Source organism: Microtus pennsylvanicus, chromosome 14 (genome assembly GCF_037038515.1).
Source record: "Microtus pennsylvanicus isolate mMicPen1 chromosome 14, mMicPen1.hap1, whole genome shotgun sequence".
Taxonomy (NCBI): Eukaryota; Metazoa; Chordata; class Mammalia; order Rodentia; family Cricetidae; genus Microtus; species Microtus pennsylvanicus.
In genome coordinates this window covers 74,406,379-74,423,035 of record NC_134592.1, presented here as the reverse complement: position 1 = coordinate 74,423,035, position 16,657 = coordinate 74,406,379, and the positions used below count along the sequence as shown (strand labels likewise).

The 16,657-nt window shown below is 38.8% G+C and overlaps 1 protein-coding gene and 1 pseudogene across 2 annotated transcripts in view; one reads left to right on the top strand and one right to left on the bottom strand.

Moving 5' to 3' along the window:
- Positions 1 to 16,657, top strand: part of Cog5 (component of oligomeric golgi complex 5) — a 244,496-nt gene that overhangs the window by 151,057 nt on the left and 76,782 nt on the right. For both annotated transcript variants that reach the window (XM_075948492.1, XM_075948493.1), the window contains exons 9-11: positions 344 to 456; positions 731 to 808; positions 11,687 to 11,768. In XM_075948492.1, coding sequence (XP_075804607.1) covers positions 344 to 456; positions 731 to 808; positions 11,687 to 11,768 — 273 coding nt within the window. The remainder of the gene's footprint in view (positions 1 to 343; positions 457 to 730; positions 809 to 11,686; positions 11,769 to 16,657) is intronic.
- LOC142835203 (protein FAM136A-like) lies at positions 7,578 to 7,973 on the bottom strand (annotated as a pseudogene).

Sequence of the window (16,657 nt, the reverse complement as noted above, 5' to 3'; positions counted from 1 at the left end):
ATAATTTCATTGATTCTATATTTACTTGAATTCAATTTGGTGTCATGTCTTTATCATTCTTGTAATTTAATTTTGAATATGTGAAATATTTCACTTTGTTTGATAACTCTTTACCCTCTTTCTTTTTTAAGGAAACTGTTCTCATTAATTTTTATTTTTATTTTATAGCCCCATCCATGTGATTGTGTGATATTTACTTTTCTTACTATACACAAAGATTTTTTTTATATTGTGCATAAGAAGCTATTTGTGAGAGAGGACACCTTTTGGTTTTTGTCTTCTCTGCACTTCTGCTGTATTTGGGAGCTTTTATTTTCCCCATTTCTCTGTTACTCTTAACCAGGAGGTCCTGGGCGAGCTACCATGCCAACTCCAGGAAACACAGCAGCTTTTCGTGCTTCTCTCTGGACCAATATGGAAAAACTTATGGATCATATCTGTGCTGCATGTGGACAGGTAAATATCTCAAGAGATGGAAAGAGCTTTCTAACTCCTGGTACTTCTGTGTCTTTTACCGTCCCTAATGCTCCAGCACCTCTGCTGGCTGACCGTAGTGTGTGTGTGTGCATAGACTCCTTGTCCACTTGTCCCATATGATAGCAGTAATGCTATTTTTGAGGGACTTCTGAAATATACCACGCTTTTTCCAATTCCTAAGAGTTACATTGGTTTCACTTGGAAATAGCCAGTTAAATTTATGTTGCTCCTCTCTCTCTTTTCCCGCCTTTAGGTACAGCATCTACAAAAAGTATTAACCAAGAAGAGAGATCCTGTTTCTCAGATTTGTTTCATTGAAGAAATAGTTAAGGTATGTCTAAATAAGGATATTTTGTATATCACTCATGCAGAAAGTGGGAAGATGCTGGCAAGTATTATCTGCGTCACTGCCTTGCAAGGTAACTGTATATCAAAGATGATATGTTTATTGACAACTATAAATTTCCTTGCAAGATAAATGTTAGCTGGGGTGTGGTATAATGTCTGAAGTGCACTACACACTTTCCACTTCTGTCATTGGAGTGGTGGCTTGTAACATTTCCAAAATTTCCACTAGAAACCCACCTGAAAGAAATTTAAACAGTAGCCACAGAACCCATTCCATTATTAGTTTGCCCCTAATTCTCTTCGCTGTGTTCTCCTTTCATGTCGTGAAATCTTTCTTTTCTCCTCCTAACCTGCTAGCTTCATGGGCCATGAGGACTCCTTCCAAGGCAGCGACTCTCTGATTCTACATCTTAGTCATTAATTTTGAAATGTTTTTATAATTGGGTTACTTGCTAAGATCCTTGATTTTGAGTGCTAGAAAGGACAGTGTGTATAACATCCATAGTCTAATAGTAAGAATGTTCTTAAGAGGTAGTTTCTGTTATCCTTTCTTACTTGGGAGGTTGTTTAGTAGATCCATCAAGAATACATGAGTATGAAGCAACAGATTGAGTTGAATATGAAATGATCGTGGACCATTTCTATCTAATGTAATGAATAAAGCTTATGGATATTTTAGTAGAATTGTGGAGCCATTTTAAAGCTCTTGTTTATCAGAAGTGGCTATTCTGCTCCTGGTAATTTCATAAATGTCCTGTAAAATTAACGTGTATTGCCTTAGTATGATCATTTGTAAAAATGCATTCAAACAAAAGCATGGGATAAAACTGGACTCTCGGAACATGGCGAACAATGAGGGCTGATGAGACGCCAAGGACAATGGCACGCGGTTTTGATCCTATGCAATGTGCTGGCTTGGTGGGAGCCTAGCCAGTCTGGATGCTCACCTTCCTAGATATGGATGGAGGGGGGAGGACCTAGGACGTACCACAGGGCAGGGAACCCTGACAGCTCTTTGGACTGGAAAGGGAGGGGGAGAGGAGTGGGGGGAAGGGGAGAGGGGTGGGAGGAGGGGGAGAAGAGTGGGAGGAGGGGGAGAAGAGTGGGAGGAGGGGGAGGGAAATGGGAGACTGGTGGGAGGAGGTGGAAATTTGTTTTTTTTTCTTTTCTTTATCCTCCTTTTATCAATAAAAAAATTTAAAAAAAAAATGCATTCAAACTTATCAATTCATATTTCTTTTTAATTCTAGATTGTTTTCTCTCTCTGTAATGTGTTTTCTATAGCATCCATGAATGAATCAATAATTTCTATAAAGAAAGTAAAAGTTTGAGGCTGATTATTAGACATTAGATTTTCAAGCTTAGGTGGTGGAGGGATAGCTCAGTGGATAAGAGCACTGACTCTTTCCTATTTTTTTTTTATTAAAAATCTTTTCATTTTCCATACAAACTCCAGTTCCCTCCCCTTTCTCCCACCCCCTCATATCCTCCTTCCCATCCCCCATATATTCTTCAGAGGTAGTAAGGCCTTCTTTGGGGGGAGTCAACAGGTCTGGCATGCCAGCTTGGGACAGGATCAAGCCTCCCTCACCCCACCCCACCCCACATCAAGCCAAGAGCACTGACTCCAACCACTCTTCGAGAGTATCCAGGAGCAACTCTCACCACCTGGCATCTCATAATGTTTTGTAACTCCACTTCCAGGGGATCTGACACCTCTCTGAGCACCAGGCATATCCACGATGCACAGATATACATGCAGGCAAAACATTCATAACCCATGAAATAAAATAAATGAATCTAATATTGAAAAAAATAAAAAAGCTTAAGAAAGCAAAAGAGACATTCAGTTTTTTGTTTGTTCTTGTTGCTTGGTTGATTGGGTGTTTTTTTGTTTGTTTGTTTGTTTTGGGCCAGGCAAGAGTTCTAGTGTCAATGTAGAATCACCACTACTTTGTAATAACACTTGACTGTAAAGTGAGTTAGCAAATTAGTGACAGATTATTTAGGAACCATATAGTGAAAAACAGACTGTAGATTTTCATGGACAGAATTAAGCCAGTTTGGCTGTGTGGGGGTGTGGATTTGATACTTTCATTTTCTAAGCCAGCAATTTTTATCTTCAAACGAGTTTTGTAATCATGTGTGTAGGATGCATTAAGCTAAATTTGGAATGTGTTCAGCATTTTAAGCTGCTATAGTACTAATGAGAATTTTAACTATGCCAAAAATGTGTTTTCTTTTGCCCTTTTAGACATAGCATATGATTCAGTAATAGCATTGGAGTCTCTAGTTAGAAACTTTAAGGCACCCAAATGCAAAATCTTAGTGTTATAGGTAAAATAGTCAACCTGACTGTGACTTCTTAATGTATTAAGCAACTGAAACAGGATAAGCCAGTTAGACAGACAATCAAATATTATTGTAAGTACTCTATCTGTACAGGTTGGTTTCTATTTCTGTTAGTCTAGAGATGAGATTTTCTTAAGGAAAATCACTGCAGTACAAGCAAATAAGCCACAGAGAAGCATTGCATTAAAGCTGATACCTATGCCATACTAGCAAACAAGGCTGTCTGATGCTAACAATACTTTTATTCCCACCAGAAACAACAATAGACCCTTGGTAGAGGAAAGCATTCATAGCTATAGTCATCAGACTACACTATGTATTACAGTCCCGGCAATATCAGTTCACAGTGAAAAATGTCCACTCCTTTAAATTGAAAGCTATTATTGAGATCCAACAGGAAAAAAAAAATCAAAGAAACTCTCAGACTTTGAAAATATCTCTTGCGGGCTGGAGAGATGGCTCAGAGGTTAAGAGCACTGACTGCTCTTCCAAAGGTCCTGAGTTCAATTCCCAGCAACCACATGGTGGCTCACAACCATCTGTAATGGGGTCTGGTCTTCGAGCATAGACACAGACAGAATATTGTATACATAATAAATAAATATTTTTTTAAAAAAAGAAAATATCTCTTGCACACTATAGATTTGGTATATTAGAATTATTTAATAAACTAAAATTAGTAAATAATTCCCGATAATAAGAAAATTGAAAAATAATATTATAAAATATTTTTTAAAGTAGCCAAATAGGACATTTGAAAATAAAAGCATTGAGGGTTGGCAAGATGACTCAGCAGATAAAGGTGATAGTCCTGTCAGCCTGGCATCCTGAGTTTGAGCCCTAGGACGCAGAAGAGGGTAAAAGGAAAGAAGTCCTTCATTAAGTTGTCATTTGACACAAGCACCATGGCACGTGTGCCCAGTACACACTTGAGCATACACAGTAATAAGATGAGTAGATGAAAGAATGAATAAACAGTTGAGATAAAGGTCAGCCGGTAGTTTAAACAAAAAGTATGCAAATCTGCAGAAACTAGAGCCTGGCAGGGAGTTAATGACAGTATTCAGCATTCTACATGAGGGATAAGTGTAGTGAATATGAACGAAAATGTAATGCTTCAGATAGTCAATTAAGATTTTAATGTAGCTCTCATTAAAAAAAGAAAGCCAGGGAGTGTAAAAGAAAACCTCTGCTATTGTCCAACTCATTTAAGAAAAGCATGGACAGAATCCAAAATCCAATCCCAATGAAAGTTCTTTCTACTCTATCATTTCCCAAGCTGGTAAAGGGCTCTGGTGAAAAACAAATGATAACATTCCAGTCTACAATGAGGACATCAAATATTTCTTCCCTAAAATAGTGTAGAAGATAAGAACTTCTGTTTCTCATTGTTCTGATACAGTAGATGATAAGAAGGAACAAAAGACGTCCACACATGTAAAGATGCACATGTACGTGGTCCTTCCCCAGATGCAAACTCACAAAATCCAGTGCAATAGTCAGAGAAGATAATAGAGCTATTGCTAGTTTTGCTTTGCTATAGAATACAAACTGCACAGCCCGTGTGCTGTGTTAGTCAGTGTTCTTTGCTGTCAGCCGTCTTCCTGACCACAGCAGCTCACAGAAGAATTATGTAATTGGAGCTGGCTTACAGTTTCAGGAGTTTAGGACATTTTTATCATGTCAAGGAGCATGGTGACACACAGGAGACATGTTGCTGGAGATGTAACTGAGAGTTCTGTATCTGGATCCACAGGCAGCAGGAAGACAGAGACACTGGGCCTGGTTGGATTTTTGGAAACCTCGGAGTCCACCTCCAGTGACACACTTCCTCCAATAAGGTCACAGCACTCCCTGGTGACCAGGCATTCTAATAAATGAGCCTATGGGGCCATTCCTATTCAGACCATTACATACAAAAAAGAAATCAGCTGCACTTTCTATACAGCTCTTCTGTCATTCACAGGGAATTGAACCTTACTAATTTTAATAATTTTACTCTGTTTTTACATACAAACATCTTTATTTCTGAGATCGGTTTATTTATTCAGAACCATTGTGCTTTTACATACTCAGTAATTGTTCACAGAGAAAAAGAATGTAGACAGTAAAGTAAATGCGGATGATTTGAGCAAATGGTGAATGGATTTTCTTTCTTATTTTATTATATTACCTCTAAATTTAAATTTTCTTAAAAATTAAGGATTATAAAAGTATATGAGTATATTGTGAAGAACTAACTTTTAGATGCAAGTAGAAATGGACACATTTCTACATAAATACGTTTTACTTGTTTACTTAGAATTAGAAGTCATGATCCATATTCCTGTAGCTTTTGAAGAAATGGAGTCTGTTGTTTAAGCTCTTATGAAAAATCAGTCAGCCCAGACACTTGTTTATAGGTATTTATGAAGAATTCAAGGAAGAGCTCATTCTGTTATCCCCACCCACCCAACCGGTTTAGTTGGTCTGTTACACCTTAATGCTAAGCACAAAGATGATAAAGAAAATTATAATTCAGTCCTATTCAGAAGATATTAAATGCCACAACAGAACTCAGCAGCGTCACTGTCTTGATATAGAAGATGTATTTGACAGTTGATTGTATGGATAACTAACAAAAATACAAGGCATTAAAGAAAAAAAAAAGATGAGAGACATTAGAGCTTTTCTTTTAGATATTTGGAATGCCAGCTCCTCATTTGATTCTTTTTTTGCAGGGGACAGGGTTCAAGAGAGAGTTTCACTGTGTTACCCTGGCTGTCTTAGAACTCACTCTGTAGACCAGGCTGGCCTCAAAAACAGCCTGCCTCTGCTTCCTGAGTGCTGGGATTTAAGGTGTGCACCACCACGCCTGGCTCCTCGTTTGGTTCTTGGTTAGCAAATATTTTCTCGCACTGTGCCTCTCTTTTTACTTTATTGATTGTTGTCTGTATATGTTTATTATGTACATATGTGTATCTTTGTGTTTTGTGCATTCATTGACGGGTGTGTGTGTGTCTGCCCAAATTACTGGCTTAAGTCTCATCTGACATGGAGTGCTGACTTGGATCAGTAGTATTTTAGGAGCCTGAGTAGCTGGATGACAAAAGGCAGCATTTGAGATTGGAGAGAACTTTTTATTTATTTTTTTATTTTAGTTTTGGAGACAATGAAACTATTTAAAAACCAAACCACTTGGAAAATATATCACAAGCTTGACAGACAAGTATATCATTGTTTCAAGTAATTAATTGTAGTAAACACAACATAGTACTTACTCAAAAGATAAGGTGCCATGTCAGGGCAGCAATACTGCACTGCAAAACCCCAGGCAAACTGGCATTTGGTAAGGTGTGTGCCTATCTTGCTTTGTAGTGGTTCTAGCTTTCCTTGGCCCAAGTTGCTTACTTTTAGGCCTCCTTGTTGCTAGAGGATTACCTCTATACAGCTCTGTGAATTCAGGGGGCTGAGTGAGTACTAATGGATTTGGACTTTTATTCTGTGAAATCTAGGTTTTCCCAAACCCAGGACTTCTCAACAGTTCCTGTTTGGCCATTTACTCTTAGCTACTGCTATGTAGCTAAAGTATGTACTGGTATGTAGTCAAACCCCTTTGCTCTTCATGGGCGTGTGTCACCTTGTTGTAGAAGTCAGTGAAGGAAGCTGTTTCCCATGCACGGTGTAACAATGCCCTGCTTCTTCGGGGGCTTCCAGAATAACAGAATTTGAAGAAATGGAGTTTCCAATTCTGACAGCCAGAAAGTACAAGAAACCTTTAGAACTTATTCAAATTACTCTCCCAGGGCTGGAGAGATGGCTCAGAGGTTAAGAGCACTGACTGCTCTTCCAGAGGTCCTGAGTTCAATTCCCAGCAACCACATGGTGGCTCACAACCATCTGTAATGAGATCTGGTGCCCTCTTCTGGCCTGCAGGCATGGAGGCTGAACACTGTGTACATAATAATAAAAATCTCAAGTTACTCTCCCTCCTATGTCTTCAGTCCACTCTGTGCCCTTGCACTTAAGACTGTGATGGAAACCTTTTCCTCCCTCTGAATTACTAGCTGACTGGGTTTGTTTCAGAGCATATGCAGGGTGGTGTGGTGATTCTGTGGTAAACAAGAGCTTGGCAACAGACACACCTCTCCTCACAATAACCAGTAGGTTGAAGAAATCTGCCACCTTAGATGTCTATATAGTAATAACTTAAGACATTGGTACAAGGGCAGTTTCTACTGCCAGAGCAAAACACTTGCATGAGAAATTCTAGGATCTAGAATTCTCCCCTGTGGTATCCAGACTTTAGCACCAGCTTCTTTGTACTTACTTCACTTTCTAAGATCTAGATGCAAAGGAACTGGTGTCCAGAGGTGAGTGGCTCTGCCTGTAACCTGTCATGTCCTCATTCATAAACATGCCTAACCATTCTTCCTTTTAAATAGCCTGCCTTCGGCACCAGGGTCACTGACAAACAATCTTGTTTTCCGATGGTTGACAAGAGACTCCTTCATCTTCCTGGTCATTGTTGGAATGAGGTGCATGTGGCCATCCACACACTTGGCCACACAGCTGTCCAGCTGTTGCTTTACCTATAGCTCCTTGCTTCCTATATCCGTTGAGTCTTTGGCTTTGTCATTGCAGTGCGTGGCGCACCAGGCCAGACAGTCCTAGTGGAACCTTTGCAGCTCACTTGTCACCATGGCAGTTGGCACTAGACCCAAACATGAGGCCCTGCGTCTTCTGGTGTTCTGTCTTCACACTTTTCACCACGCTGTCCGCAGCCTCCTGCACTCGAGTTGCTGCACCTCCACCATGGTAACCCTGTGCTGCACCGTGCCAGTGCCCTGTTTATTTATTTTTATACTTTTTTTCTTTGTCAGAGCTGCTGAGGCTTAACCCCTGATGGTTATTTTTCAGCAAAGAGAACTTTTTTCTTTGCTTTATATTTGCAAAGCCAGAATTTCTTTGCTTTGAATTCAGAAGATGATTAAGAGCTAATTTAAAATTCATATCCATTTGGTGTCTTTGATTGCCTGCAGGCCTCCTCATTCTGACACAATCTCTCCACAGAGGTCTCTTTTCCCTAGGTCATTTGCATCCTCTTTCTTTTGATCTTAGCCTGACTCCACTGCTTCTCTCTGACTTCTCAGTCAGCTCACTTGGCTTAGACACACATGGTGTCCCTTATCATCCTCACTTCATACCTTTGTCTGGAAGGTAGAAGGACTTTCATTCTGCCCCCCAACCCGTTCCTTCTTGTTGACAGAACTTTCTGTCCTGCCAGCAGCTCCCAAATCAACACAGCAACTCAGTATTAGTTACAAATGCTCAGCCAGCAACTCAGGCTTGTTACTAGCTAACGCTTGCATTTTAAATTAGCCCATATTTCTTACCTACACTTTGCCATATGACTTGGTACCCTTTCTCGTACGGCTTACCCATCTCACCTCTCTTCATCTGCTCAGTCCTTCCCAGCTCTGCCCTTCTTCCTCGTAGCATTCTCAGTTTAGCCTCCTGCCTAACGTTATCCAGTACTGCTATTGGCTAGTCAGATTCTTTATTAATAAAATCACAGTGACATAGATTCACAATGTAAAGGAATATTCCACATTTCCCCCATTTGTCTAATTAAAAGGAAGGCTTTAACTTTAATCAACAAGAATAGTTATGAAGTATAAGGATTACAGTTACAATATCTAGTTCATTATATTTGGCAAAATTGGAGAAAAAACTCTATCTTGTCTTGGTGACTCTAAAGTTTTATACCTAATTTGCTTTTTATCATAACTAATGAAATTTTAACTATAACTATCTAATTTTCAACTCTGTCAAACACCCCAGGAGGGTGAAATGTTACCTAACAACAGGGATACCTGGCTGTCTGGACAGTCAGCCTAGATCCTTCTGTAACATTTGGACAACCAACTTTGGCATATAGGCCTAGTATATCTGACAGCCATTTCTTTGAAGCAAGGAATTTTGAAGGATTGTCTTACCTGTCTTAGCAAAGTTTGCCAGTCACCTTTTTTATGTCCTGCTGGTCCAGTTTAAACAGTATATTGCTAGCAGTTGAGGCAAGGGCAATTTCTCTGCCCAAATGGTTAGCTTTTGGTCATAAAGAGAGCAAACTCCATATGTTGTTTCTTTGATGCCCATCATTTTCTTTGAAGTAGATTGGTGCTGCCAGGGCAGACATGTCTCACTGTCATGAAAAGCCTTAAGTTATTAAGTATATTAAATGCTATCATCTGTAGGTCTTGGAAGTGTTTGAAGATCTTCTATCTATATAAATATATCTGTTTCTAACCTTGAAAACATACCTAGCATGACTCTAAGTCTGACTATTATAGATGACAGTTAATCTCTATTTCTTAATTATATATTACAGTTTTATTTCTGCTGCATGAACATAATACACTAAACAAGAGTAGAAACATAATACAGAATAACAAAATTAAACTTAAATTTGTATCAATAAACCCAAATTAATACCAATGTAAAATATTTTTAGATCAATTGTTGTTTTTTGGTTTAAAATTGACTCAATAATTTACCCTTTTATCTCATTATTTCTATATCACATCTTCCTTTTTAACTTTAGAAAGAGATCTTTCAATTTAACTCTTTTGTTTGCTTTTTTTTTTTATGCTATGACCAACAACTTGAGACCAACCCCCTTAAATGATAATAAACATCCATAACCCATGTTTGGGGAATGTGGGTGTTGTTCTCTAGACTGCTTGTTTGGGGGCACATTTTTAGGGGAAACTTGAGAAAATCAGAATAATTGTTAGGCCTTGGCTGGGCTGTTTTGTGAGGCTGGATCATCTCACCCAGCATCCTTGAGATTGTTGTGGATGCCGGATCAACTGGGCCATCAGTTTTCATTGGTGTCTGGTCCCCTTGTTCTGAAAACATAAATTTTAAAAGTAACATATATTATAAGTATGGGATATGTGGTAAATACAAATCAGTTAAAGATGTTTTTAGGTTTTATGTTTGAGCAGGTAAAATATACATCAGTTCTTTTAGGTTTATTTCTTTATGCTTATTAGCCAGGATTTTCAGGGGGTCTTCCTTATTCAGACCTAATCATCTAACTTTGAATGAGTCTACAGCCTTTCGTTTCCCATAGAAATTAAAACAACCTCTTCCCCAAAGTAGCCTATCTTTTGTAGTGAAGATATTTTTTAAATATATAGGGTGGTTTAATCTAGCACTCTTTTGTGGGAAACAAAAGCTGAAATGGAGCCTTTGATGGACTTGAGATCTGTAGTGCTCAACCCATGAAGAAGATGAAAGCAGACTGAAAGATCACATGTAACAAATGCAGCAAACAAGGGCGCGGAAGGAAAGCATAAAAGGCAATGATGAAAGCTTCAGCAGCCTGTTGCGCCCGCACGCCCTCTCATGGTTTCTTAGTGAGTGCAAAGCTGTAAAAATAGAATTTCAGTGTTGTATTTTAAGATCACATCTGAAAGCAAACAATATCTAAGGAGTGAAATGGAATGGTCTGTGGAACAGAGACAGAAATCTGAATGTGAAATGAAATAAACTCTTTCCAGAAAATATAATTAGTTTATTAATTAACATACTAATTTTATTCATATTATTTCAGTTATTAAATGTTGAAAATATTTTATTATTCATTTTAACGTGTAAAATTCCTTCATATTATCTGTATAGAGAAAATATCTCAGTCTATGAAGTTTACCCCCAAAATATGTTTTGAACCATTTTTTTTCACCTAACAAGAAAAGTAGCTAGCATTGGGAAACATGTAATGGTACTTTGAAGATAGACATCTGCATCTTTCCACATATATGCGTACCTCAAAAAGGTAACGTTGGATCACTTTTAAGAATGTAAATAAAAAATTTTCAGCTGTCAAAGCAATTTGATTTTAATAGTATGTTCAGACCAGACCTGGTGAGACATGCCCGTAATGACAACACTGGAGCCTGAGGTGGATGGGTTGTGGTGAGCTCAAGGCCCCTATGGTCTGCTCCAGGAATCCCTGTTTCGAAAGAACCAAAAAGAGAAAATTTATTCTTATTTCAAATCACTGTCTTTGGGTTGAAGTCATGGTGTGTGTATACAAGGACCATACTGTCTTCTGAGACTCAATAACATATTAAAATAATAATAACATAGATTTTATTCTAAAGTAGGTAGTAGGAGCCTGTCATCAATGTGATGATATGATTTTACTCTTAATGTTAAGAAATCTATTAATATTTTAATGTCTCCAATAAGAAAATATATATACATTTGATTTGGTGCATAAAGAGAAACAAACCTTAATATATAGCTAACCTTCATTGAGGGCTTATTACATGTTGTATTGCCCCAAGACTTTTATTAATGTCTGCAATCTTCATAATAGTGCAGAAGTGATGGTTCCTCTGCCAGCGCATCTTACAGATGAGGAAAGGGCAGCCAGTGCTCGTAACTGTGGGTGTCTCTCCTGCCTTTGTTGCACATCTTGAAATAAACAGTGTTTTCCTGTTTGTGTATTTGCTCACAGGATGGACAGCCTGAAATTTTGTACATGTTTTGGAGTACAGTTACCCAGGCACTTACTTCTCACTTCCATGCAGCAACAAACTGTAAGTTTACCATCCTTTTGGGTTTGTTTCAGATGTTCAATTGCCTTAAGATTTGATGTTAAACTTTTGCTGTATTGTTTTATAAAACAATTTTTTATTATTCTACCACTCCTGACTGGGTGACGGTGGTGCATGCCTTTAATCCCAGTCCTGGAAAGGCAGAGACAGCTAGATCTCTGTGGGTTAAAGGCCAGTTCTATCTAGAAGGTGAGTTTTAGAACACCCAGGACTGTTACACAGAAACACTCTGTTTTGAAAAACCAAACCAACCAACCAAACAAACAAACATAACCCTCCTGTCATTTCTGTTAGACTTTTTTTTTTTATTTTTTGAGACAGGGTTTCACTGTGTTGTGTTGCCCTAGCTGTCCTGGATCTCACTCTGTAGTCCAGGCTGGCCTTGAACTCACAGAGATCTACCTACCTCTTCCTCCTGGGATTAAAGGCATGAACCACTACCACCCAGTTTAGAATATTCTTAATTGGACTGAACATTTCCTGTGTGGATAGTATAAAGCAATTGATGTTAAAGTTTTAGTTAATTCTTTATTAGAGTGAATTATTTTTTAAATGAAGATGTAAAAATTAAGATTTGATATAAATAAAGAGATCTGAATTGTGCATCACAAGTTGACCCTTAGAATCTGATTCACTGAGGCCTATCAGACGGCTCAGCAGGTAAAGGCACTTGCCACTCTAGTTTGGTGATCTAAGCTTTATTACAGGATTCATAGAAAGGTAGAGAAATCTTGCATGATTTTGTGTGCAGTGATGAGCTAAATAAAGTGCATTGCTTTTTTTTTTTTAAAGTAGGTAGCCAGAACTGTCTCCTCAGAGTTCTCCTCTGATACCCACATGCACACTGTGGAATGCACTCCCCAGCCATGACGGTATACATACAATAATAACGAAATAAACTTAAAGAAAAAAAATTAGGATTCACATAACTTTTCTTGTTGTTTTTATTTCTTTGAGACAGGACCTCAATATAGAACTCAGGATGACTTTGAACTATGGCAGAGTAGCTAGGAAGAGTGTAATATGTGAACCAACTGATAGAAACAGATGCATCAAATATTAGGCAGAGCTCGGGAATCCTGCAGGAGAGGGTGACACAGGGGTGCAGGACACCGCAAGAAAACTCACAGAGTCAGCTAAGCTGGAGTCAGGGGCTCATGAACGCTGAACCGACAGCAGGAAGCCTGCATGGGATTGACCCACACACTTTCCATATATGTGACAGTTGTATAGCTTGGTCCTCTTGTGGGACTCCTAACATGGGAACAGGTGCTGTCTCTGACGTTTTTACTGGCTTTTGGAGCCCTACCTCTCTCATAGTGGCTCACCTTGCTCAGTCTTATTGCATGGACTGCAACTTGATATACCATGCTTTGTTGATACTCACGGAAGACCTGCCCTTTCCTGAACAGAAATGGAGGGGGAGTGAAATGAGGGGGTGGTAGGGGGGACTGTGGCTAGGATGTAAAACTAATAAAGTAATTGATTAAAGAAGAGAGAGATGTGTAAGAGTTTATCATCTCTGAGGCTCCTTGTCAAGATCATCATTCTAGGAAGAGAAAATGAATACTGTCTGAGTTTTTATCTTGACCGCTATCATTGTCAAATATCAAAAATGTACTCTATTACCTTTTTACAAGTTATTTAAAATACAGGGTTGTAGTAGACAGGTTCTTTTCCTTTCGTCAGTCTTTTGTGTTTTTAACTTTTTATTTTATTTTATATGCATAAACGTTCTGATATAAGCATTCCATGACACACATCTGGAACTCCAAGAACAACTTTTGGAAGTTGATTTTCTCCATCTTCTATGTGGGTTCCTAGAATTAAACTCAAGACATCAGTCTCGGGGCTGGAGAGATGGCTCAGTGGTTAAGAGCACTGACTGCTCTTCCGGAGGTCCTGAGTTCAATTCCCAGCAACCATATGGTGGCTCACAGCCATCTGTAATGAGATCTGGCACCCTCTTCTGATATGTGGGCATACATGGAGGCAGAATGTTGTATACTTAATAAATAAATCTTTTAAAAAAAAAAGACATCAGTCTCATAGGGCAAGCCCCTTTACTCATTGCATCATCATCCTGGCCATAATTTATCTGTTAATAATTTTTTCAGAATGATATCTACTCCTCCAGAGCCTTTAGCATACAGGAAAATCTTAAACTTTTTAAACACAATATATTTCTTTTTTGGAAAAGTCTTAAACTCATACATTTTTAGAATGTTGTTGATTACTGACTGGCTCAGCACATTTTTCTCATGGAAATTGTATAACAACAGTTCCATAAGGTAAATTCACCTCAGCTCACCCTCCCCACACAAGGAGTTGGTGCTCTAGGCAGCAGGGCTGACTAGCAGTACCCTGTTTGGAACTGATAAGTTACTCTTACTCCCAGTTATTTGGCTAGACTGCCTTCTCTTTGTAGATTATATTTTCCTACTTTTTGGTACAAGCATATTTCTCTTGTGTATCAGACACTGAGTCCCACCTTGCTTGGTGCTGGTTGCCTTTGCTGCCTTTAAATACTCTTGCCATCTGTTGCAACTACTCAGATACAGATTGAATCTTTGGGGTCTTGTTTTAAGGTTTTTTTGTTTGTTTGTTTTAGCAAAATTGGAACAGTGATTAATCTAGGACTTGCTATTTCCTGCTACTGAGGCAGAACTGCTAGCACCTTTCCACATACTAAAAGTTTACTATGGAGGTCCTAGCCAGGCTTCCTGGAACAGGAATTATTTATTCTCAGTCTACATGGTGAACAGATATTTTCCCTCTAATGTTTGGGTGGCTGTTTATCCTGCTAGGGGTTTCATAATACAAATGCTGATAAGAGTTTTGCCTCATTCTCTGGGCGAACCCTTCGTTGGTCTCTTGAGTACCTCTCCCCTCTCTGGTACATCCTTCCATGATCTGATATGCTGGTCTGTTGCCCCTTCCCTGTGCTATGGCTGGAAATTCCTTCCAAAAGTAAATATTCAGGTAACCTATGTTTCTTGTCTCTCAGAGATCATATCATTTGTTCTGTGATGTGAAATGTCTTGGAAACCATTGTTTCATAGATTGCACCATTTCTGTACTTCATATAGGAGGATCAGTCTTGCCCTTTTGTATCATCTTGATCAATCAGAAACATAAGTCCCTAATCTAGTTTTATTACCACCATGACTGTATTACTTGTTAACTTTTATTACATTTATTTATTTGTGCATGCCTGTGTGTGTGTGTGTGTGTACATACACACCAATGTACTTTATGTGAAGTTCAAAGTATGCCTTGTGTGAGTGTCGTGGCTCGTTCTCTCTTGCCATGTCTTGGGTACCAAGCATAGATCTCCAAGTTTGGCAACAAGTTCCTTTTCCTGTTGAACCATCTCATGGGACTCCTAATTTAGTTTCAGATGTAACATGAGGGGTTGCTTGTTGGGGTTTCTGTCCTGCCCAGTTCCTACAGCTGGTAAGCCCCCAAGAAAATCACACACAGAGTCTGCATTAGATATAAACTGATTGACCCATTAGTTCAGGCTTCGTATTAGTTCTATAACTTATATTAACCCATTATTCTTATCTATGTTAGCCACATGGCTCAGTACCTTTTTCAGCGGGGCAGGTCACATCCTGCTTCTTCGGTGGTCTGGGCAGGACAGAAACCCCAACCAGCAGGCCCTCATGCTATATTCAAAAGCAATGATAATGATACTGTTGGTGTGTGTGTGTGTGTGTAAGAGAGAGAGGACAGACAGACAGACAGACAGACAGACAGACACACACACACACACACACACACAGAGAGAGAGAGAGAGAGAGAGAGAGAGAGAGAGAGAGAGAGAGAGAGAGAGAGAGAGCGCTTCTCATCTTTGCCTGTCTTACTTTCTCTAACCATTATAGATCTTGGGACTTGCCATCTATCCTACTTTTCCTCATTTTGCTCACTCTGAGTAATCAGACCTCTGGAGGCAAGGCAGTGTCTCATGAAGAAACTGAGATTCTGATACTTTTCTTTCAAAGCGGAGCCCTGGTTCTTCTCCTTGACCTTCAGCTACATAGAGTTTCCTTCTAGTTGTGCATTTACTCTTGCTCAATTTGGTTTTGAGAAAACACTTATCAACATGTTGGTACTTTCCCTTCTGCGTTGGAAACCCACATTTTCCAGTCTAATCAAAGCTGAAATAAGAGTGCTCTTTAGTTAGTGTTTGTTCTCCTTTTATCATCTTGTCTATGTTTCTCATGAGAGTGATTTCTTTTTTGTCTTCATGTCCATTCTGTTGATTTCTCAACCAGGGGAAACTAACAGGTCTGACTATTTTCCACCACTCTGTTGAAATTGTTCTCATTAAAGTTACCAGTGACCTACTTCCTAATTGCCAAGTTCAGTGTGTGTTTTTCAGTGCTTACCTCTTAAGTCCATCTGTTTGTGAGTCAAAGAAGCTACTGAGAGGAAATATAATCATGTTAGAGATTCTTGTTAATATTTCACATTTTATAGTTCATATCTTCGATATCATTATTACTTTAATAACTTCCATGGGGAGAACTCCGAAGTAAGTTGATTATGAACCATCTTTCATTTTTATAGCATGCACAGTCCCTGTGGTGTGTCACGGTGCTGCTTCAGATTCCAGGCAGGCAATGTTAAGGGATGTAGCCATCTGCAGAGCTGAAGATTACAGATAATGTAACAGATTGTCTAAGTAATATTTTGGCAGAAGGTATCTAAGGGGAAGTTTTCCTAGTTAGGAACATGTTCTTTCTGATTATGCATGTTCATGCTAACAAAAATATTCTACTAGAAAGTATAATTCATGGATTTGACAGACAATAAATTTAAATTACTTTATTCAAAAAGTTAAAGTCTAACCCTATAACGATGAA